The 17,582-nt window shown below is 49.4% G+C and overlaps 8 protein-coding genes across 8 annotated transcripts; 4 read left to right on the forward strand and 4 right to left on the reverse strand.

The window, feature by feature from the left end:
• Window positions 1-872: 872 nt before the first annotated feature.
• On the forward strand, window positions 873-3,517 carry FOBCDRAFT_213209 (uncharacterized protein). Its single transcript, XM_031194536.3, has 2 exons — window positions 873-2,353; window positions 2,403-3,517. The coding sequence occupies exons 1-2, from the start codon at window positions 1,307-1,309 to the stop codon at window positions 3,219-3,221; spliced, it is 1,866 nt and encodes a 621-aa protein (XP_031029274.2). The 5' UTR covers window positions 873-1,306; the 3' UTR covers window positions 3,222-3,517.
• On the reverse strand, window positions 3,518-4,018 carry FOBCDRAFT_314681 (mitotic-spindle organizing gamma-tubulin ring associated-domain-containing protein). The gene is made up of 3 exons (XM_031194537.3): window positions 3,899-4,018; window positions 3,759-3,836; window positions 3,518-3,695 (listed from the first exon to the last, which is right to left on the reverse strand). The coding sequence occupies exons 1-3, from the start codon at window positions 3,968-3,970 to the stop codon at window positions 3,633-3,635; spliced, it is 213 nt and encodes a 70-aa protein (XP_031029275.1). The 5' UTR covers window positions 3,971-4,018; the 3' UTR covers window positions 3,518-3,632.
• A 165-nt stretch (window positions 4,019-4,183) lies between these two features.
• Window positions 4,184-5,319, reverse strand: FOBCDRAFT_247284 (chromosome segregation protein Spc25-domain-containing protein). The gene is made up of 2 exons (XM_031194538.3): window positions 4,984-5,319; window positions 4,184-4,932 (listed from the first exon to the last, which is right to left on the reverse strand). The coding sequence occupies exons 1-2, from the start codon at window positions 5,207-5,209 to the stop codon at window positions 4,385-4,387; spliced, it is 774 nt and encodes a 257-aa protein (XP_031029276.1). The 5' UTR covers window positions 5,210-5,319; the 3' UTR covers window positions 4,184-4,384.
• Window positions 5,320-5,444: 125 nt separating this feature from the next.
• Window positions 5,445-9,022, forward strand: FOBCDRAFT_213212 (RNA polymerase I-specific transcription initiation factor RRN6-like protein). Its single transcript, XM_059609354.1, has 2 exons — window positions 5,445-5,806; window positions 5,860-9,022. The coding sequence occupies exons 1-2, from the start codon at window positions 5,683-5,685 to the stop codon at window positions 8,805-8,807; spliced, it is 3,072 nt and encodes a 1,023-aa protein (XP_059466624.1). The 5' UTR covers window positions 5,445-5,682; the 3' UTR covers window positions 8,808-9,022.
• Window positions 9,023-9,042: 20 nt separating this feature from the next.
• On the forward strand, window positions 9,043-11,314 carry FOBCDRAFT_256191 (translation protein). Its single transcript, XM_031194539.3, has 3 exons — window positions 9,043-9,421; window positions 9,470-9,837; window positions 10,069-11,314. The coding sequence occupies exons 1-3, from the start codon at window positions 9,165-9,167 to the stop codon at window positions 11,232-11,234; spliced, it is 1,791 nt and encodes a 596-aa protein (XP_031029277.3). The 5' UTR covers window positions 9,043-9,164; the 3' UTR covers window positions 11,235-11,314.
• FOBCDRAFT_213217 (cytochrome oxidase complex assembly protein 1-domain-containing protein) lies at window positions 11,315-12,237 on the reverse strand. The gene is made up of 2 exons (XM_031194542.3): window positions 12,000-12,237; window positions 11,315-11,940 (listed from the first exon to the last, which is right to left on the reverse strand). The coding sequence occupies exons 1-2, from the start codon at window positions 12,163-12,165 to the stop codon at window positions 11,459-11,461; spliced, it is 648 nt and encodes a 215-aa protein (XP_031029280.2). The 5' UTR covers window positions 12,166-12,237; the 3' UTR covers window positions 11,315-11,458.
• Window positions 12,238-12,365: 128 nt separating this feature from the next.
• Window positions 12,366-13,322, forward strand: FOBCDRAFT_213219 (uncharacterized protein). Its single transcript, XM_031194543.3, has 2 exons — window positions 12,366-12,573; window positions 12,631-13,322. Exons 1-2 carry the CDS (start codon window positions 12,474-12,476, stop codon window positions 13,254-13,256), a joined length of 726 nt encoding a protein of 241 aa, XP_031029281.1. The 5' UTR covers window positions 12,366-12,473; the 3' UTR covers window positions 13,257-13,322.
• Window positions 13,323-13,410: 88 nt separating this feature from the next.
• On the reverse strand, window positions 13,411-17,155 carry FOBCDRAFT_284608 (uncharacterized protein; the record flags this gene model as incomplete). The annotated part of the gene is made up of 7 exons (XM_059611661.1): window positions 13,411-13,593; window positions 13,650-15,421; window positions 15,476-16,268; window positions 16,322-16,372; window positions 16,439-16,561; window positions 17,026-17,106; window positions 17,153-17,155. The coding sequence occupies 7 exons, from the start codon at window positions 17,153-17,155 to the stop codon at window positions 13,411-13,413; spliced, it is 3,006 nt and encodes a 1,001-aa protein (XP_059463937.1).
• Window positions 17,156-17,582: the final 427 nt, after the last annotated feature.

A 17,582-nucleotide genomic window follows, 5' to 3' on the forward strand; every position in this document is an offset into this window, starting at 1 on the left:
TTGTCGACGATCACATATTTCTTCAAGCTGTTGATTCTGAATGCAGCCTCTCCATTCAATGAGGCATTGATTAGCAGACAGCTGTCTCCGACTAATGACGTCCATCTCTGCGACCTACGCAAGCGAAGAGACAGAGACATGCAGAGCCGAAGGCGTTCAAGGACCCACGGTTCGTCATGAATGAACCCCGAATTACTGGGCAGAAACAGCCTCTCTCTGTTTGTCTTTTGTACTGAATTATGAAACATGAATAGGCTCAGAGTGATTGGCCTTCGAACATTATTTCAGCATTTGAGTTTCAGGGCTATAAACCATTTCAGTCTTGTATAATATCGAGGGTCCAGAAAGGGTCTCCCTGGCCTGACGGCTTCAGCGGAACATATCCCGATCTTATCTGTGCCTCACTTATACAGATGACCTAAAACCAAGAGATTGACCGCCGAATTCAGTTTGTTCCACCGTATTTTACCGTCTTTGGCACCATTATTCCTCTTCCTACGTCTCTATCGTTCAATTTCCCCACTACATTCCCTATATATCCGAATCCTCGTCTGATCGAGGTTACGACAACAGGCGGTTTGATCCGTTCCCGTAATCGGAGCGTACCTTACCTTGTACTTATGGAACTGACAAAAATGTTAGTTGGGGTTTCAACGGCTGCAAGCGAAACCGTCGATTTTAAAATTGGCAAAACGACGGTATTGAAATTTGTTGCTGGCAGTCAATATATGATATCCAATGGCAATTGTATAGATGCAATAACTCGGAGGCCTTCTGTGAACCACAATCCACAGTCACATGCTAAAACTGGCCCCTTCTAATCGCTCCAAACGCTGCACTTACTGCATATTTTCCTCTTACCGTCCGCTATTCGGAAAACTCCACTGAATGTCACTGGGGAACAAAATCGCCTTATGTCATCCAACTCCAGTCTAAAGTCAGAAGAACAGAGCTAGAGACGCCGTAGTCTCTGGCTTCTCCAGTCTCTCGTCATTCCGTTGTTTTGAGGCGCCTGGTCCTGTGCCGTTACCGTTTCTCCTCACTGTTACAGTACCATTACTATATTGCAGTTCTCTTCTACCTTGTCAGATCCCCTCTTTCAGCGTCATTCTCTACCATCCCTCTCTCTCCTCCACTGTATCAGTATCGGCGCAAGTACAGTACAGTACAATACAGTACAGTTTCCAACAACCAGCTCCTTTATCTTATTAGTGCGCCCGTACGGTATCTTGGATCGCCGCTTAGGCCTTTCCCTCTTCCCAACTTACTTTAAGCCTCCGCTCCAACCTACCTACCTACCAACTTGATGTCTTCCCTCGTCTCAGAGTTTCTCATCAACCCCGTCTTGCGTCAGGCTCGTCGATTTTCCGAAATCTCGCGATCTACCTTCACTGGCGATGGAGGCGACTCGACCGAACACGCTGACGCAGTGAGCGATTCCGGTCATCCTGATAGTCCTGTCTCTGCGCCTGTACCTGTACCTCTGCCAGTACCTGAGCCGGCACCGGTGCCGATCATCGAGTCTCCCCTCACCAGACCCCTCAGCGTCTCGACCCAAGAAACAAGAGTTGAAGAACCCGAACCAGTTCCAATCATGTCCCAAGAAACTCCTCCCCGCGATCATATCGGGATTGCTCTGAGCCCACTTAGCTCTCGTCGGATTCCGGAAGATGATGGTATGCGCGAGTTGCGATCCCGGATCCATTCGATCAACGCCCAAGACATACCCCAAAATGATAAAGCGCGGTTAATCCACGATATTCTGTTGGAAGGATATAAGTCGTCCAAGACAGTACCGCTTGTGAAGAAGATCCTGGAGAGTGGTGAAGGCTTGGATGTACCTCTGTCGCAATCACCGTCGTCGCCAGTATCGAGGCCGTTGAAGTTCTGGCAGAACCAACCGGATGAGGAAATATTTATCTTGAGTGAGGAAGACAAAGCACCGACGTATGTACCTGTGAAGCCGCCGAAACGACATGGAAGTGAGACTCCAGTGGAACCTTTAGAGGTAGTACCAGAAACGGAACAACCTCTTGGATGCCAACACTACGAACGAAACGTCAAGCTCCAGTGCTTCACATGTAAGAAATGGTACACCTGTCGTTTCTGTCACGATGCGAACGAGGATCACAACCTCATCCGCACAGAGACCAGGAACATGCTCTGCATGCTTTGTGCAACACCACAGAAGGCCTCGGACATGTGCATCAACTGCGGCGAGTTGTCGGCATACTATTATTGCGATATTTGTCACTTATGGGAGAACCGTCAAAGTAAACCCATTTACCACTGTAACGACTGTGGTATTTGTCGTCGAGGCATGGGCCTCGGCAGGGACTTCTTTCACTGCAAGGTGAGAACATGATTATGCCACTGTGATATTGAATGCTGACTGGCTGTAGACCTGTCGGGCATGTATTTCGACCTCGATTGAGGGCTCTCACAAGTGTATCGAGAGATCAACAGATTGCGACTGTCCCATCTGTGGCGAGTACCTCTTTACTTCACCACGGCCTGTGGTCTTCATGGCTTGCGGTCATAGTATCCATAAGAAGTGCTACGAACAGCATATGAAAGTCTCGTACAAATGCCCGATCTGCAATAAGAGTCTTACGAATATGGAGAGCCAGTTCCGAAATCTGGATGTTGCCATCCAGACTCAGCCCATGCCACCGGAGTTCCGCGACACCACTGCCGTTATTCTGTGCAACGATTGCTCCGGGAAGAGTACTGTTCGATATCACTGGTTGGGTCTGAAATGCTCCATATGCCGGTCATACAATACGGTAGAACTGAATATCGTGGGAGGTGACAGCACAGGATCACAACCGCCTGCTGAAATGCAACCGATCGTGGAAACTGGACGGGATGCTTCTGGATCTGTGAGTGGAAACCGAGCACCTATCACAGTGGGAAATAGGCGCAGACATTCGTCTCACGGTGTTGAGGCTCAATACCGCGCTCCAGATAGAGTTGCACGATCAGTGTCCCCTGGCAATTTGGGTTTCGACTCGATCATGGCACACCTGCCACCAGACGAAGAGTCCGAGGACGATATCCTTGGAATCTGGAGAATCCGAAACCGTGGCAACAATTCATCAGAGAATGACGAAGACTCTGAACTGGATGATCTCAGCGACACCCTTTCGGACGCTGAAGAGGAAGACGATGATGATGACGAAGAAGACGAAAACGAAATTGTTCTTATTGGACATCGATGAGCAATCACAAAACAGCATGATACAAAAATTCAAAAGGGTTGGCTAGGTTGTTTTACTGCAAGGCGTTGGCGGAGACTGCATTCACTTGGTGGGGGGAATACCAGTTGGAGGCTACTGACTGACTATATGTGTACGAAGGGATGTGACTAGGTTGGTGGTTTGCATCTAGGGCGCTTATTATTCTGCGTTGATCTTGGGTTTTTGAATAAGATTCAACGGACACAAAGTAAGGTAGCATGATTGTTTGAGTATGTACCTAGGGCATGAGTACAACAAAATCTCTATTCTGGCAGAGTCTTAATTGCGCCGGTTAAGTGAAAGCATTTCCCTATGAACGCCTACCGAGACAATATTTCCATAATTCCAAATTCAATTCGTGTCAAATCTCTGTACAGAGTTCATTCCGCTCACTTAACGTCGTCTTGCCGCGGCTGCAGGTTGCTGGGCCTCTTGTCTGAGTTCCTTGATAACTTGCTGCATGGAAACACATATTAGAAACTCTTTCAACTCGTAAACAAGTAAAGTTCGATTACGTACCGCTAAAGCCTCTGGGTTCACTCCGCGCTCAATCATAGAGATGCAGATTGATAGAGTTCGGCGATCAAGGTGACAGTTCTGTGGTCTTAAGTCAGCGGTCGGGTCTTCACGCGTGTTGTTTTATAGATGAGCTATCGTACTAGGATAGTAGAGATCTCATGGAGAATATCTACGGCTTGTTGCGCAGCGGCGTGCTTATCTGGTTCAGGCATGATGGGTGTTGGTGGGCTTTTGATATGGTGTATGAAGAGAGGGAAGTGGAGATGGAGGTTAATTGATCATGGCGGGGAGACGCGGGTCGCGGCTTGGTTTGGGCTGATATGCAAATCATGACAATAAACAGGAAAAATACTATGAGAAACGGTACGGCTACCAGTGTTTTTAGAAGGAGATTTCAACATGACGATCTAATTCAACTTTCAATTTTCAACACGACCTCATTGGTAAATATAATTAGTATCTAGGAGGTCACTTTAGTGCTCAGGTCAAAGATCTTTCAGACACTCAGAGATAAACTCAGAACCTTATATCAAACAGAAGAAATCATCCAAGGTATAATTATCGTTCTCAAAAACAGCATTATCGCACGTAAACGGTCGTCGCAGCATAATCCATCAATCAGCTCTTCAGGTCTTCATGGCCTCCACAAACAACTCTCTCATCCCCTTTAGCAGAACAACCAATTCCCTCGACTCATTCAGCTTATCCAACACCTTCTCAACCTTCTCCCTCTCGATCTTGGGTCTGCAATGCTTCACATCGTAATCACGTGAGCTTGTAACAAGTTCGAACCAAGCCTCGCGCTCCCAATCCTTCTCGTCAATATGCGTGTACACAAACTTGAGACGATCGTCGTGGCCAGCGCCCTCGATCTTGAGGCATAGGTTGGTGATCCAGAAGTCCAACTCAGGCACGTTAAAACGAGACTGGGCTTGTTGCTGTTGAGCGTATTCGCGCTGCGCGGCAAGTCGGGCTTCGATCTCGGCTTGTGTTTGTGCAATTTCAGCCTTGAGACTGTCGCGGGTTGCGAGGTGGTTATCGCGCTGGGCAGCGAGGGAGTTAATAGCGCTCTCCATCTCGCGCGTTTCCGCCTCTTCCTTCTCAATTGTTTGTTGGTGCGTCGAGGTCTTGACTTGAATGATTTCGATGTCTCGCTTCTTCATACGTTGATCCTCTGATGTAGTGGTTAGTAGATATCTTATGCGCCAGCGGCTTTGGAGCATACCTTGAAGTTCAGCGACGTTCATGCGAAACTGGTTGCGCTCTTCGAGGACGCGCTTACGGCCCTCTTCAATGAATGCATCGAATCGGGCCGTGAACTTTGCCATGCGATCGCGCAGGTCATCGAAGCCAAAGTTGATGTTGGGCAGCTGGTTTGCGACAGAGGGGCCGACGGGGGCCATGCTCTGTCGCATACTGGCAGATAGGGAGGACTGAAAGTCGGTAGCCATTGCGTATGACTCAGGATCGTGGGGTGGTTTGGCTGGTGTTGTTTTCGGCTTCAAATTCTTGTTCCGTAGGGTAAATGGGGTTGATCATGAGGATACAAACTGGGCATTGTTCTACTGCATGTATGTATTTACACCGCGAAATTGCGTTGCTCGGTCGACTGATAAATGTGGCGCACCTCGCTTGCACCGCCACGTGGGGCCGTCGAAAGCTTCGCTTCTCATCGCATGCGCAAAGCATCTCTAACTTTACGTTTACTTATACTCACCGATACTGCTCTTCTATAGATGCATTTCTGCCTGCGCGGCCAAATTCTTCATCGCACAACCTCTTATGACATAGGATGCCTTTTTAGTGCTTCAAATACTACTGACTCCCGCTCGAGACTCTCTTGCGCCTGTACTAGCCCATCTCGCGATGAAGAAAGGAAAATCGGCCAATATTTCAGCACATTGGAAATCAAGACTTGGGCCAAATGGCTGAGACCAGGCGACTTACGGACCTAATCCACGGTCACGTAGGAAGTCTTACTTATATACCACCTGAGAATGCGACAGCGCAGCCTGGGACTTTTCACTCCAGTCGCGTAACAGCTGAACGTGAGTTCATACAATCTCTTTGCGCGCATCGCAATAGTAACAAAGATGTCCAGCACCTCACTTCAAAGTCATTGGATCTTCAGCAGAGCTGTACCCGCCTTCAAAAACTCCTGCTCCGGAGATCTCGTCCAATTTATGGCAGGAAAGGAGAGTTCAAAAGCGATGGCTACTCCAGGCTCATCCCGAAGCCTTCATGGGCAACTCGGCGCTATCGGAACTACTACAGGAGAATATGGATCGCTACTCAAAGGTCGAGGGCGAAGTTAGCGATCAACCATTACTTGCTATCGGGCAAATGACGAATGTGTCGAATCACTCAAGAATTACCGGATCACCCATGCTTGCGGCTGCTACGGGAGAGTCAGGAGAGCTGCTTAGACTGGCTCGGATCGATCAATCGAAATGGAAATGGGGAAACGATAAGCGCACGACTCTTCAACCCTCTGTGATTGACCCTGATGATCCCGAAGAAGAGGCCATTTGGGCCAGCGATGGTCTGCCAATTTCTCAAGTCAAATTCGCAACTAGTCTCACAAGATATGATGCCATTCGCTGGCTCATTGTTCAGAAGCAAACTTCGACCACGATTCTCCATCCAGAATATCACAAGGTCCCAGTAGCTCAATCGTCTGCTTCTGACCTCAATATTCATCAGTCACGCCTGTCGCGAATCGATCCTAACCCGATCCTGGCCGTCTCTCATAAGATGACTGGTGGCAACGCGCAGGTTGACGTTGCTTTCAATCCGAACTCCAAGGGCCTGCCACCACAGATCGCCATCATTGACGAGTGTGGATATTGGTCAATATGGAACATCTCAGGGGGGAACAAGCTGAAAACACGACTTCTGCCTTACTCATGTGGACATGTCTCGGATGGATTGTTGAACGATCTGCCCTCCACGACAGAGCATCCTGCTGAAAAGCACGGGGTTTTATTTGTCGGCACTGCCAAAGTGGACAGTTTCTGGGAAGATGGTTCACAGAGTGCTGATGATTCTGGAGGATTAGCGCAACGATCGAGCCATCTGCTGATCTGGAACAGGGAGAAGTATGAAGTTGTTGATCTCGTATCGCACATAGCTCTGCCCCAACTCTCATTATTGGCTCGTCCAAAGTCCAAACCTGATGCAATTCTTGACATCAGAGTCAGCCCAGCCAACCAAAATCACATATTCGTCTTAACCATGCGCACTATTTACTGGATTGACTTATTTACGAAAAGCACGCAGGAGGAGGAGGAAGGACCAAAACCGACTATTCTGATATCCTGCCCTCGTTTGTTGGACAGAGAAGGGTTGCGAATGACAACATGCCTTACTTCAGAAGGTGGACAAGAGGCTGCTATGGTGTTTGTCTTTTCTCCGACTCACAGACAACTTCAAACCTACTGGTTCGGACAGTCAAAGACAAGCGGCCTTCCTTATTGGCACCGTGATACGCTTACTCTTCCTCAAAATGGCGAATCGGCCAGTGGCGATATTCAATCACTCGAAATCCACCCGGTCAGGCTCACGCGGGATGGGGACGCTTCGTCTGGCCTTGGAGCCTATTATTACCGTGCAGGAGTTCAATTCTACCAAGGCAGCATCCTGAGCAAGAATTTGGGTGTGCAATACTGCATCTGTGTCTCAGTCAAAGATCGCAATATGCAAATTACGTTGCCTAGTGGGCGGGTTGGCCGTAACAAGTCAGACGAAGCGCAGCGCTGGAAAAAGAAACGAAAACAGTTCATTAGACATATGGGCAGCACGTTTGTGCTTCCTGAAGGCATGGCTGATGACAACATCAAACATGTAGTAAAACCTAGCAATCGATCCAAGGACCTCGATAAGATGAAGAGCAGAGCATCTGCAGTTTTCGGGCCTATAAGCTTGAACCTGGATGGCTTGTGCCGTTCTCTCCAACAGACCTTGCTGGCTATTTCAGACAGTCTTCATGATATACCACCCGCTTTACTCTCAGCTATTCAAGAGAATATCACTGAGGGGGTGGCTGAAGGGAGACTTCCTCTAAAGACTTGGAAAGAAATCGGCGACGAGCTTGGTCCGATGGATTTACGAAATGGGTTTCACGAAACACAACCCGATATGCTTGATTTGTTTGCAGGCGATGATGGACAAACAGTCGTGACGCAACTCGGAAGACAGACTTCGCAAGAGTGGATTCGGGAACTTGTCAGTTTGTCACACCTTAACCAAACATACGTTGATCTCTGGCTTGATCCGCTGGAAGGAAGAATACCTCAACAAGAGGAGGAAATAAGAAGGGGCTGGATCGCAGACTTGGCTAAGGACATGTTCCTCGCGACAGCTGGAGTTATGGTTCAAGATATGCCCCTTTTGGGGCCGATAAGTCAAGAGGAAGATGGACGAACTCAGCCCACTCAGTCGAGTGTAGTTCGAATCAACTCATCGCAGTCATCAGAAGGTGGAATTCCTTCATCGCCTCTCAGTGCGACACCAAACATTGCCAATGATGCAGCGATCAGGCGACTACAGCTCCTCGCCCCATCATTGAGATTGGACAAGATGGAAAATGCCAAACAGTCTAACGTGCTGTCATACTGGCCCACCGAACGTGGTGTTAGTACAGATGACTACATGTCCAGCGTTGCTATTGCTAGCGACAGAAAGTTTGACGAGGCAAGATTGCGACTGCAAAGGATCGAAAACAAGCGTAAGGCCCAGAACGACAAGTACAAACTTCCACCGTTTATGAGAGAGGGAAGAGACCCCAAGGCCATAAAGACTTCCGTGCGAACTACAGCGGGCAACCCCATATCTTCGCCGATGCGTCCTCGGAGAGAAGAGCCCATGGCGCTGCCACCGATATCTGTTGCTCCCACGCCTCAAACCATGTCGAGCCAGCAAGGCATACCTTCATCATCACAGAGTCAAGGACTCTTTGGGCCCTCGTTTGCTATGAGCCAGCCTGTATCGGGCATCTTTGGAGATAGGAAGAAGGCTAAGAAGAACAAGAGGAAGAGTGGATTTAGATGAAGCAAGCGAAGCAAATTACAGGAGTTTTGGCTATGCATTCAGGGTTATTGATGATATACATGACATATATAATTGCTATTATTTAATTGCTAGTCAGGAAATCATGAAGATTGGTTGTTTCTCACTGGGGTTTGGATTGTGCGACCTTGGGCCAGTTATTAATGTTCATGATATCCCAGTCTTGGACGCTTCTGTAGGGGACCCAGTGCTAAAACGTCATCCTCGATTGTTAATGGTTCACTTGACTTACAACCAACATCAACTCAACCATCACCACGAGCTTGAGCCAGATTCGCAGAATCAACTGCCCTTACAATTAATTACTTATTGCGGAACTATTCAGATCATTTGAACATCATGTCTCACTGCCATGATGAACATTCTGGCCACGGCCACGGCCACGACCACGATCATGAGCATGATCACTCCGACGACATCACACCAGCAGTGCAGTTCTCACTCTACAGTCAAATCAACTTTGATCATATTGTCACTCTGAATGAAGCCCAGCGAGATGCTGGTCAGACCATCGTTAAGAAGACGTGGCAAGAGAGACTCAGCGTTGAGCCTGAGCTAGAGAGTGACGTTGATGAGCAGCTTCTCATGACAGTGCCGTAAGTAAACCCCATCTTATATACAAGTATTGTACTGAATTACATCAGATTCACGGCCCAAATCAAGCTTCACTCCATCCTCATCCGCACATCCCCCTCAGCCTCAGCCCCCAAAACCCTCCATCTCTTCATCAACCGAGACGATCTCGATTTTGCAGCCGCCGAGGAGTCAGACCCTATTCAAACTCTCGAGCTCTCTCAGACAAGCGATCTGCAAGAGATTCCCGTGAAGAGAGCCCTGTTTGGAAAGGTGCAGCGGCTGGTGCTCTTCTTTGCGGACAACTTTGGCGAAGGTGATGAGGATGTTACCCGAATCTCGTACCTGGGCTTCAAGGGTGAATGGACTCAACTTGGACGAGCGCCTGCGAATATCATCTACGAGGCTGCTGCTAACCCGGGAGATCATAAACTCAAGGGTACGAGTGTGAATCAGATGGGGAGCGGTATTGGAGGGAGGGGTCCTGGAGTTTAGAGAGGATAAAGGTCAACATGATTCACCAGCAACAAAAGAAGAATAAATAGAGAGACTAAATGATAAAGTCTCATAAACTGTCAAATACGAAATCAATTCAAATCGCTTCGTTAAATGATTTCATAGCATCTTTCACTCCCAAACTGTTGTGCCATTTCACTACAGCCAATGCTAGCCGGGAATTCTCCGGGTGCTGCAAAAGCTCTCCAGTATCTCAGCCTCACCCAAAATCTTTCACCACTATCAACCGATCCGACCCATCGCCCTCAATATCCCACCCACGGCGGCCCAATTGCTCTCCTCGACAGCGTCACCGCCGCCGTCGACACGCCGCCTTCAAAAATGCCTCCTCGTCTGCCAATTCGCCTGGCCCTCCCACGGCCCTGCGCCGTCGCCGCCCGGCCTCTCCTCCTCCCACTCACAGCTACCCGCGGTGTCAAGTATGGATGGACCACGGCTCCTCCTCGCAACAAGCACAAGCGATTCAACCAGCCTTCTTCCGGTCTTCCTGCTCTTACGAATGGTCCTGCTGCTGCGCTGAAGCGTCGGGAGAATACTACGCCTCTGCGCTCGGGTGTCCTTGCTACCAAGAAGGGCATGACTAGTGTGTTTGTTGGAAAGACCCGTGTGCCTTGCACCGTGCTGCAACTCGATCAGGTTCAGGTTGTCGCCAACAAGACCCGACAGAAGAACGGTTACTGGGCTGTGCAGATTGGTGCGGGCTCGCGTGATGGTCGAAACGTCACAAGCCCATTGCTGGGTTACTACGAGGCCAAGGGCATTGCACCCAAGGCTGAGCTCGCCGAGTTCAAGGTCCGAAACGAGTCTGGTCTTCTGCCCGTCGGTGTTCAGATTCTTCCCGACTGGTTCAAGAAGGGCCAGTACGTCGATGTTAAGGGCCGATCGCGGGGTATGGGTTTCGCTGGTGGCATGAAGCGCCACGGCTTCTCCGGTCAGGAAGCTTCGCATGGTAACTCCAAGAACCATCGAACAATCGGTACAACAGGTCCCTCGCAAGGCAGTGGTAGTCGTGTCATGCCCGGCAAGAAGATGCCTGGTCGTATGGGCAACGAATTCGTCACAGTGCAGAACCTCAAGGTCATGATGGTGGATAACGACTTGGGTATTGTGCTAGTCGGTGGACCTATTGCCGGTCCCAAGGGTCGTGTTGTTCGTCTTCAAGACGCCAAGAAGCGAAAGGCTCCTCCTCAACCTCATCGTGAGGCTGCTTTGGCTACTCTATTGGAGCGCAACCCCGATCATGAGGTTAAGCTCCAGGAAGCCCGGGAGAGGCATCTTCAGCTGAAGAATGAGAGAGAAACGGCGCAGCTTCAAGACTAATGGCTTTTACCATGGATTGTAAGAGGGACTTTGTACTACGTATGATAAAATGGGAGAGATCATAAGCGGGCTTTTTGTATTATACGCACACACACACACACACACACACACACACACACCATCTACTGTACAGATTCGACTATAACCGGAGTACCCAGGGTTATCAAATTCATTTTAACAACAATACTCGCCTCCCATGTTCCCTTTGAGTGGCCCATCATGCCTCACTTGTATTCGACCTGCTTTCGGAATCCTCTTGTAGGAGCATCTTCCTCCACGGCAGGAAGATCCTCACCACCTCCAATGAGCGCCTTGAAAGGATCACCATTATCCAAAAGGTCCAACCTCGTACCATCGCTCATGGTAAGACTCCACTCTGTAGTTGAGAAAAAACCCTTGCTGGTAGGTCTGTTGCTGGCGAAGCGCATAACACCCTCGCCCTTTGTGCCTCGTACTGAGAACCAAATATCGATACGGCCGTGAAGCTGGTTCATCTCGCCGTGGATCCAGGGGATTTGGTGCTTGAAGTAGATCTCATCACCGAGGAGATTGCGAGCATCTTGGTTGGTTCGTAGAGCGTAGAGTGTCGAGGAGACGACGGGTGAGGACATCTTTTGGTAGTTGAAGATAGCGACTGATGAAGCGGCCACGATGAGGAGGAAGATGGGGAAAGTACGGCGCCAGCGGAATGTCACATCAGCTACATCTACACAATCATCAATGTCAGTCTAATCCAATTGCTTATTAAGTCTCAATTGTCCGTACCTGGAAGCTCTCGGTCCGCCCTCCTCGACATCATGGGCCCATCTCCAGGCTTCGGCGCGGGAGTCATCCATCTTCTCTGCGCAGGTCTCAATGCGACAGTTCTTGACTTGAGAACAGCCGCCAAGCGTCGTCGGACGATCCGAGGTAGCGCTAGTTGTTGCGACATGGTGATTTTGCGCTTAATTTCTGGTGATCAACCGTATCGTGGTTGATCAGCTGAGGCTCAATTCAATTGCTTGACATCGGCGAAATTTTGCTGCCGGACGCCGACCCGATGTTGCTCACTCAAGGTGGGGCAAGGGCCGGTGTGGCGTCATAAGGCTGAGCCTCACTTCAACCTCGTGGACAGTTTTACCATGTGACTGACGAAAGACAGGCTCCTACATCACAACCTGGCCTCAACTGTTTCTTATTCTTAATACTCTACATTTTCTCTTCGGATTAAGTCTTTCGTCGGATCTTAGCGACTTTGTCATGCCTGCTTATCAGGGAACGACAGCCCGTTTGAGGCGCACATTTCACTATCCAGAGGAAGACTCTACAGACTCACAGCCTGAAGCTTTGGATGAACAAGGTATACCATAGCAGTCTTGGCAAAATACCTAAAATACACATCTAACACTAATCTTAGAACAACAAGACTACATCAATCAGCTTGCAGCGGAAAATGCTGCTCGAGATGTTCAGTTTCGCCGCTTCCTCCTCGCCATACCCCTCCTGGCAACCATCCCCTATCTTCCCGCCCTCATAAACCCCCCTACAGCACTTCTCGCTCTTCTAAGCCTAACCTCTCTCTTCTCTACGGCATATCTTCTTCATCACCAACCACCAGCATCATCAGGAATCCCATTCCTTGATAGCTGGGCAAAGCCCAAAACTCCACGACCCACTCGCCCACCATCATTATCAACAAGAGAGTCTTCAGGCGTGTTTGACGATGATGATGATGATGACGAGGTAGACGATGTGCCGTATGTACCTCGTGGGAGGCCACGACAACGCAGGAGTTCGTTCAGTTATGTCGAAAGAAGGTCGCCTCTCGAAACTTATCTGCCCTATCTAAATTTGGGTCTCGGCCTAGTTTTGATTTTGATGGCCTGGGCAATAGGCAGAACAAAAAGTGAAGCCGTGTGGCCCGGAATGGGATACTTGCCCTTGGTGGTCTATGGTATTATTCTGGTGTCAAAGATGGTCATGGGCAGTGTTGACCCCGAGAAGGAGTTGTCGTCGCTCAAGTATGACTACAAAGGTGCCTAATCATAATAATTAAGCATTTAGTTAAGTAGGTATAACAAGTGCAAGTACACAGTGATAAATAGTTCTATCCGATCAACGCATGTCTTCAAATCTCCCTTTTTCTATCCGTCCCGGCCATTTCAGTCGTTATTTGGGCATTTCTCATTACAGCCATCTACATGTCTATCGAATCATTGAAACGCAAAATACCATGACTTTTCAGAACTCCATCGACACCCTTGGGTGGTCGAGGGAAAGGATCAGTCATAGGGCTCGCATCCGGTGAGTCCGATGACTTGTCTGTCACCAAAGCCAGCCCATGAGACTTGATAGCATCCACCAGTGCGGGTACCATATCCTATCGGCAGTCAGCAAACGGTTTATCAATAGCAGGGAGGAGTAATTCCAACATACCAGTAGTCGAGAATAGCATATTAATCCCATGAAGTTATTGCTTTGGGCAATTCTCACCACCTCCTTGATAGAGGTACTGCGCCTTCCGCTGGGTCCCGAGGTCTCCTCTCGTCCTAAGTCGTTACACAAGAAGACAGGGAAATTGGGCTGCTTCCAATTCAAGGCTGTGCATAGTCGAGGGCTGAAGCTGCTGAATACAATCGACCGTACCACATCAGGAGCCTGTGCACGTTGTGTCCTTGCATGCTCGAACACAATGTTGAGAATCGAATCAACAAACACGTTGACATCCAAAGCAGGTCCAAGCGAAAAGGCCTTTTCTTCCTCGGGAGTCGGGTACAATACTTGGAGGTTAACATGCATTCCAGGGTTGAGTAAAGCAAGTGCTTCCTGAAGTGTCACGCCGGCCGTCGCAAGGATGTGATAGACCTCAGCCATGCTTTCAGCTGACTTGGTTTTCAAGTTGGGAAGTTCTGCACGGCTGTTGCTCCTGATAGTCATAGAAGTGAATTGTTCCAGAGTCAATCGGCAGACAGGAATATCAAGGCCACCGCAGGCTATTGTCCATCTAGGCCAGAGCACAGGGACACCGTCACTGGTATACTGGACAAAGAGCCTTACATAATCGCCAGAGAGGCTCGATCCAGTAACAATAGCACTCGTTGGTTGGTTGAATTGGCTTGTTGCTTTCCAGTAGGTTTCAAAGTCGGTAATCTCCAGAGGTTGCCCTTGGAATGGCTTGATGACCTGCACAGTGAAGCTGATCTGGCCAATAGCGCGAAGGCGGGGATCAAACAATGGCAAACAACATGCTGAAGAGCCTTGTAATCCCTTGAAGATGCTTGACAGGGCGACCGTCTTGGCAATAACCTTTGCGCCATATGTGGGGAACACGTCGATATCGAGGCTGAAAGTATCCAAGTTGTCAACCTGGAAGGATACGATACGAGTGTCTTCTTGGAAAGGTAGAATGATATTCTTCGGTATAAGATCCGAAACTTTTGAAGAAATCGTGAGGCGAGCGGCAGGGTATTTTCCGTCCTGGAAGAAGACAAGGGGCTGTTCCTCGAAATCCCCGAAGGAGATCTGAATAACTGTCTTTGTGTCGAGGAAGTTGTGTCCGTATCGGCGCAGAGGAATGATTGGAGGAGGAAGCTCGAGTTCGGGGATCGCATCGGGGTCAAGAGACATGGGCAGAGGCGCAGTACTTGAGTCCATAGGACCCAAGGCAGGCTGCACCATGAAGGGGCTGGCTCGTGGGCGTGTGTTGAACGGAGTTAGCAATTTCATACATGCAAGGTGTCCCTCCCAAGCAGCATAGTACATGGCTGGAAGATCCTTCTCATCCACGATGCTTGCATCGACCCCAACCTTGAGTAGTGCTTGAAGACAGTCGACATTGCCTTCGCTTGCAGAATGTACCAGTGGTGTCCATCCATAAAGTTTATCAACTTGGTCGAGATCAGCGCCATATTGTTTGAGGAGTAGGAGCAGTTCTGAGGTTTGGCCAGCTCTCGCTACGAGATGCTGAGGGTAAAGGCCTTCAGCATCAGGCAAGATCTTAGCCCCATGCTTCAACAGCATCTCAACCACAGCCACCGAGCCATGTTCGCAAGCGAGGTTCAAGGGGACATGATCCGAATCAGAGAACGGATCGATACGTGCAGATCTGGCAAGGAGAAGTTCGATGCAGTCGAGATGTCCGTGGATAATAGAGTGGATCAAGGGGGTGAAGTTGTCGTGGTCTATGAGGTCGATGGTTTTTTGATTTGCTACACAGTAGTCAGCCAACTAAATCAATACATGAACATTATTCAGCAACTTACCGTCCAAGAGGACCTTGAGCATTTCCAATCTTCCGTGAAGGCTGGCATAATGCAGAGGAACCCGGCCGTAGACATCCGTTCTATCCACAACAACATTGACTGACAAGCCCCACTCCAGGACGTACTGCTTGCCATAGATGGCAGCTTGGTGCAGGCAATTTCTCTCATTGATATCATCATAAGAGTGGAGATCAACGAGACCTGTATCGAGTAGGACTCGCAGGGACTCTTGTGGAGCTTCTGAGATGGCTGCCAAGAAGGTCCGCGTGACCCTTTCCATCAACGAGCTATCACCATCTCCGGTGTCGTTGGCGGAGCGCATCCGTTGAAGAAGATCCTTCAGAGACTCGAGGTTTCCTGTAATAACAGTATCAAGGAGCAGTGTGTCTGCGTCCCCTTCATCAGTGCCGACGAAATGCTGCGAGGTCACCACGTGTCCCGACTGAAAGTTGACTTGGATTCCATCTGACCAAGCACCAAGCTCTTGTAGACTTGTGGTGGCCTGATCAGAAAGCTCGCTTATTACTGTAGCATTGAAGAATGGCTGGACTTCGACGGCTCTTGAAAGGTAGAGCTCCTTTGTCTTGGACTTTGACGTCTTGTCCCACTTTTTGAGAATCTTTGAGAAAGCAGTACCGTTGATCTCGACAAACTGTTGGAGTTTGTTTAGGTCGGTAGCAAACTGCTGGAAGCCTTCCTCGAGGGTAGTGAACTTGGCTGAGCGCCGAGAGATGCCATGACGAGACTGTATCACCTTCTTCTTGTCCAGTAGCGTCTTGAGGCGAATTTTCAGCTACGGTATGTTAGCTGCATGTGTCATTATTATGTTCTGGACGTGATACAAACCTCGGCTTCCTTCTGCAGGTAGAAGGCGTTGACCTTGTCGAGTTCCCGTTCCTGTTCTTCATTTAGCAACCATTTCGGGATGTTCATGACGAAGACGTAACACCAGAGTGAACTTACCAGTTGGAAGAAGAAGGTGGCTTTGTTGGCCTGGAGAGCGGCCTGGGAATCCACGGGGGTGGCTGAGCGGAGAACATCGTTCTGTGAGGTTAGGGTAGGGGTCGCAGACAGCTTCTTGATGAGCTACATGGCAGCGTGTCAGTGGAAGAAGTCCCAAGAGTTGGTCGAAATGCAATCTGGTGGCGATGAAGAAACGTGGATGTGTAGGGGAGGACGAATGGAAAAACAAGGAATTGCTTTTGGCCAGCCACTGTCACACTGCGCAATACTTCATACCCCAAGGTGATGGGGTCTGCGAATGAAGCAGGGCATATACTCGGAGAATGATAGCCCAGGACGGCAGTGGGAACAGCAAGGGCAAGGGCAGGGACACGAATAGGAACCTGAGAAGCCAGTTGGCAACCAGAGTTGAGAAATGCAGACCGAGCAACTGGAAGAGGAAGGATTGTAAGGGCCTTGGAAAAAGTGATAGTGGACCAAGCACTGCAGCGTGGGAGATGACAGCGGAGTCGGTAGATGGACGGACGCCGGGGCTCTCGGTGGCAGGAACGGAAAGGTTAACAGGGGCGGGAATGACATGGGCGTACCTTTTTCAAGGCCTTATAGTTGACAAAGCTGGCAGCATATTCGGGCACCTCAAGCTGACGCTTCTGGATCTGCTTGCCAAACTTCCTATAGGAGAATGTGAGTAAGCTATGTGCTCATACTACAGACCATGACGGCAGAGTTGTCGTTAGTCTGCGAAGAGCTTCCAGCTCAGAGTGGGTTCTTGAAGGGTCCCTGAACCACTGCGAGCTGGGCAACTCTTGACATAGAAACAAGGAGCAAGGAAGTACGGATATATCTTACATGTTGCGGCGTGAGCGCCCAGGGGAACTCTTGGTAACTTAGAGAGCAGACGAGGAAGCGGATAGGTGAGAAGGAATGGTTGACTTGGCGATCGCTGCTTGGAGGGAGAAGTGAGCGAGGATGTGTGGCTGGAAATATGCGAGTTTCAGTGTCAGTTACAGCGTCCGTGTGGTATCTTGCGTGTGTTTTGTGTGTATGTGCAACAGTGCAGTGTTGAGGGGGAGGGTAGGTAGGTAACGAAATAGAGACCAGCCAGCAACGGAGACATGACCAGGTCAAGCAAGACAGAGACCAG

The sequence above is a fragment of the Fusarium oxysporum genome, chromosome I (genome assembly GCF_013085055.1).
Source record: "Fusarium oxysporum Fo47 chromosome I, complete sequence".
In the NCBI taxonomy this organism is placed as follows: domain Eukaryota; kingdom Fungi; phylum Ascomycota; class Sordariomycetes; order Hypocreales; family Nectriaceae; genus Fusarium; species Fusarium oxysporum.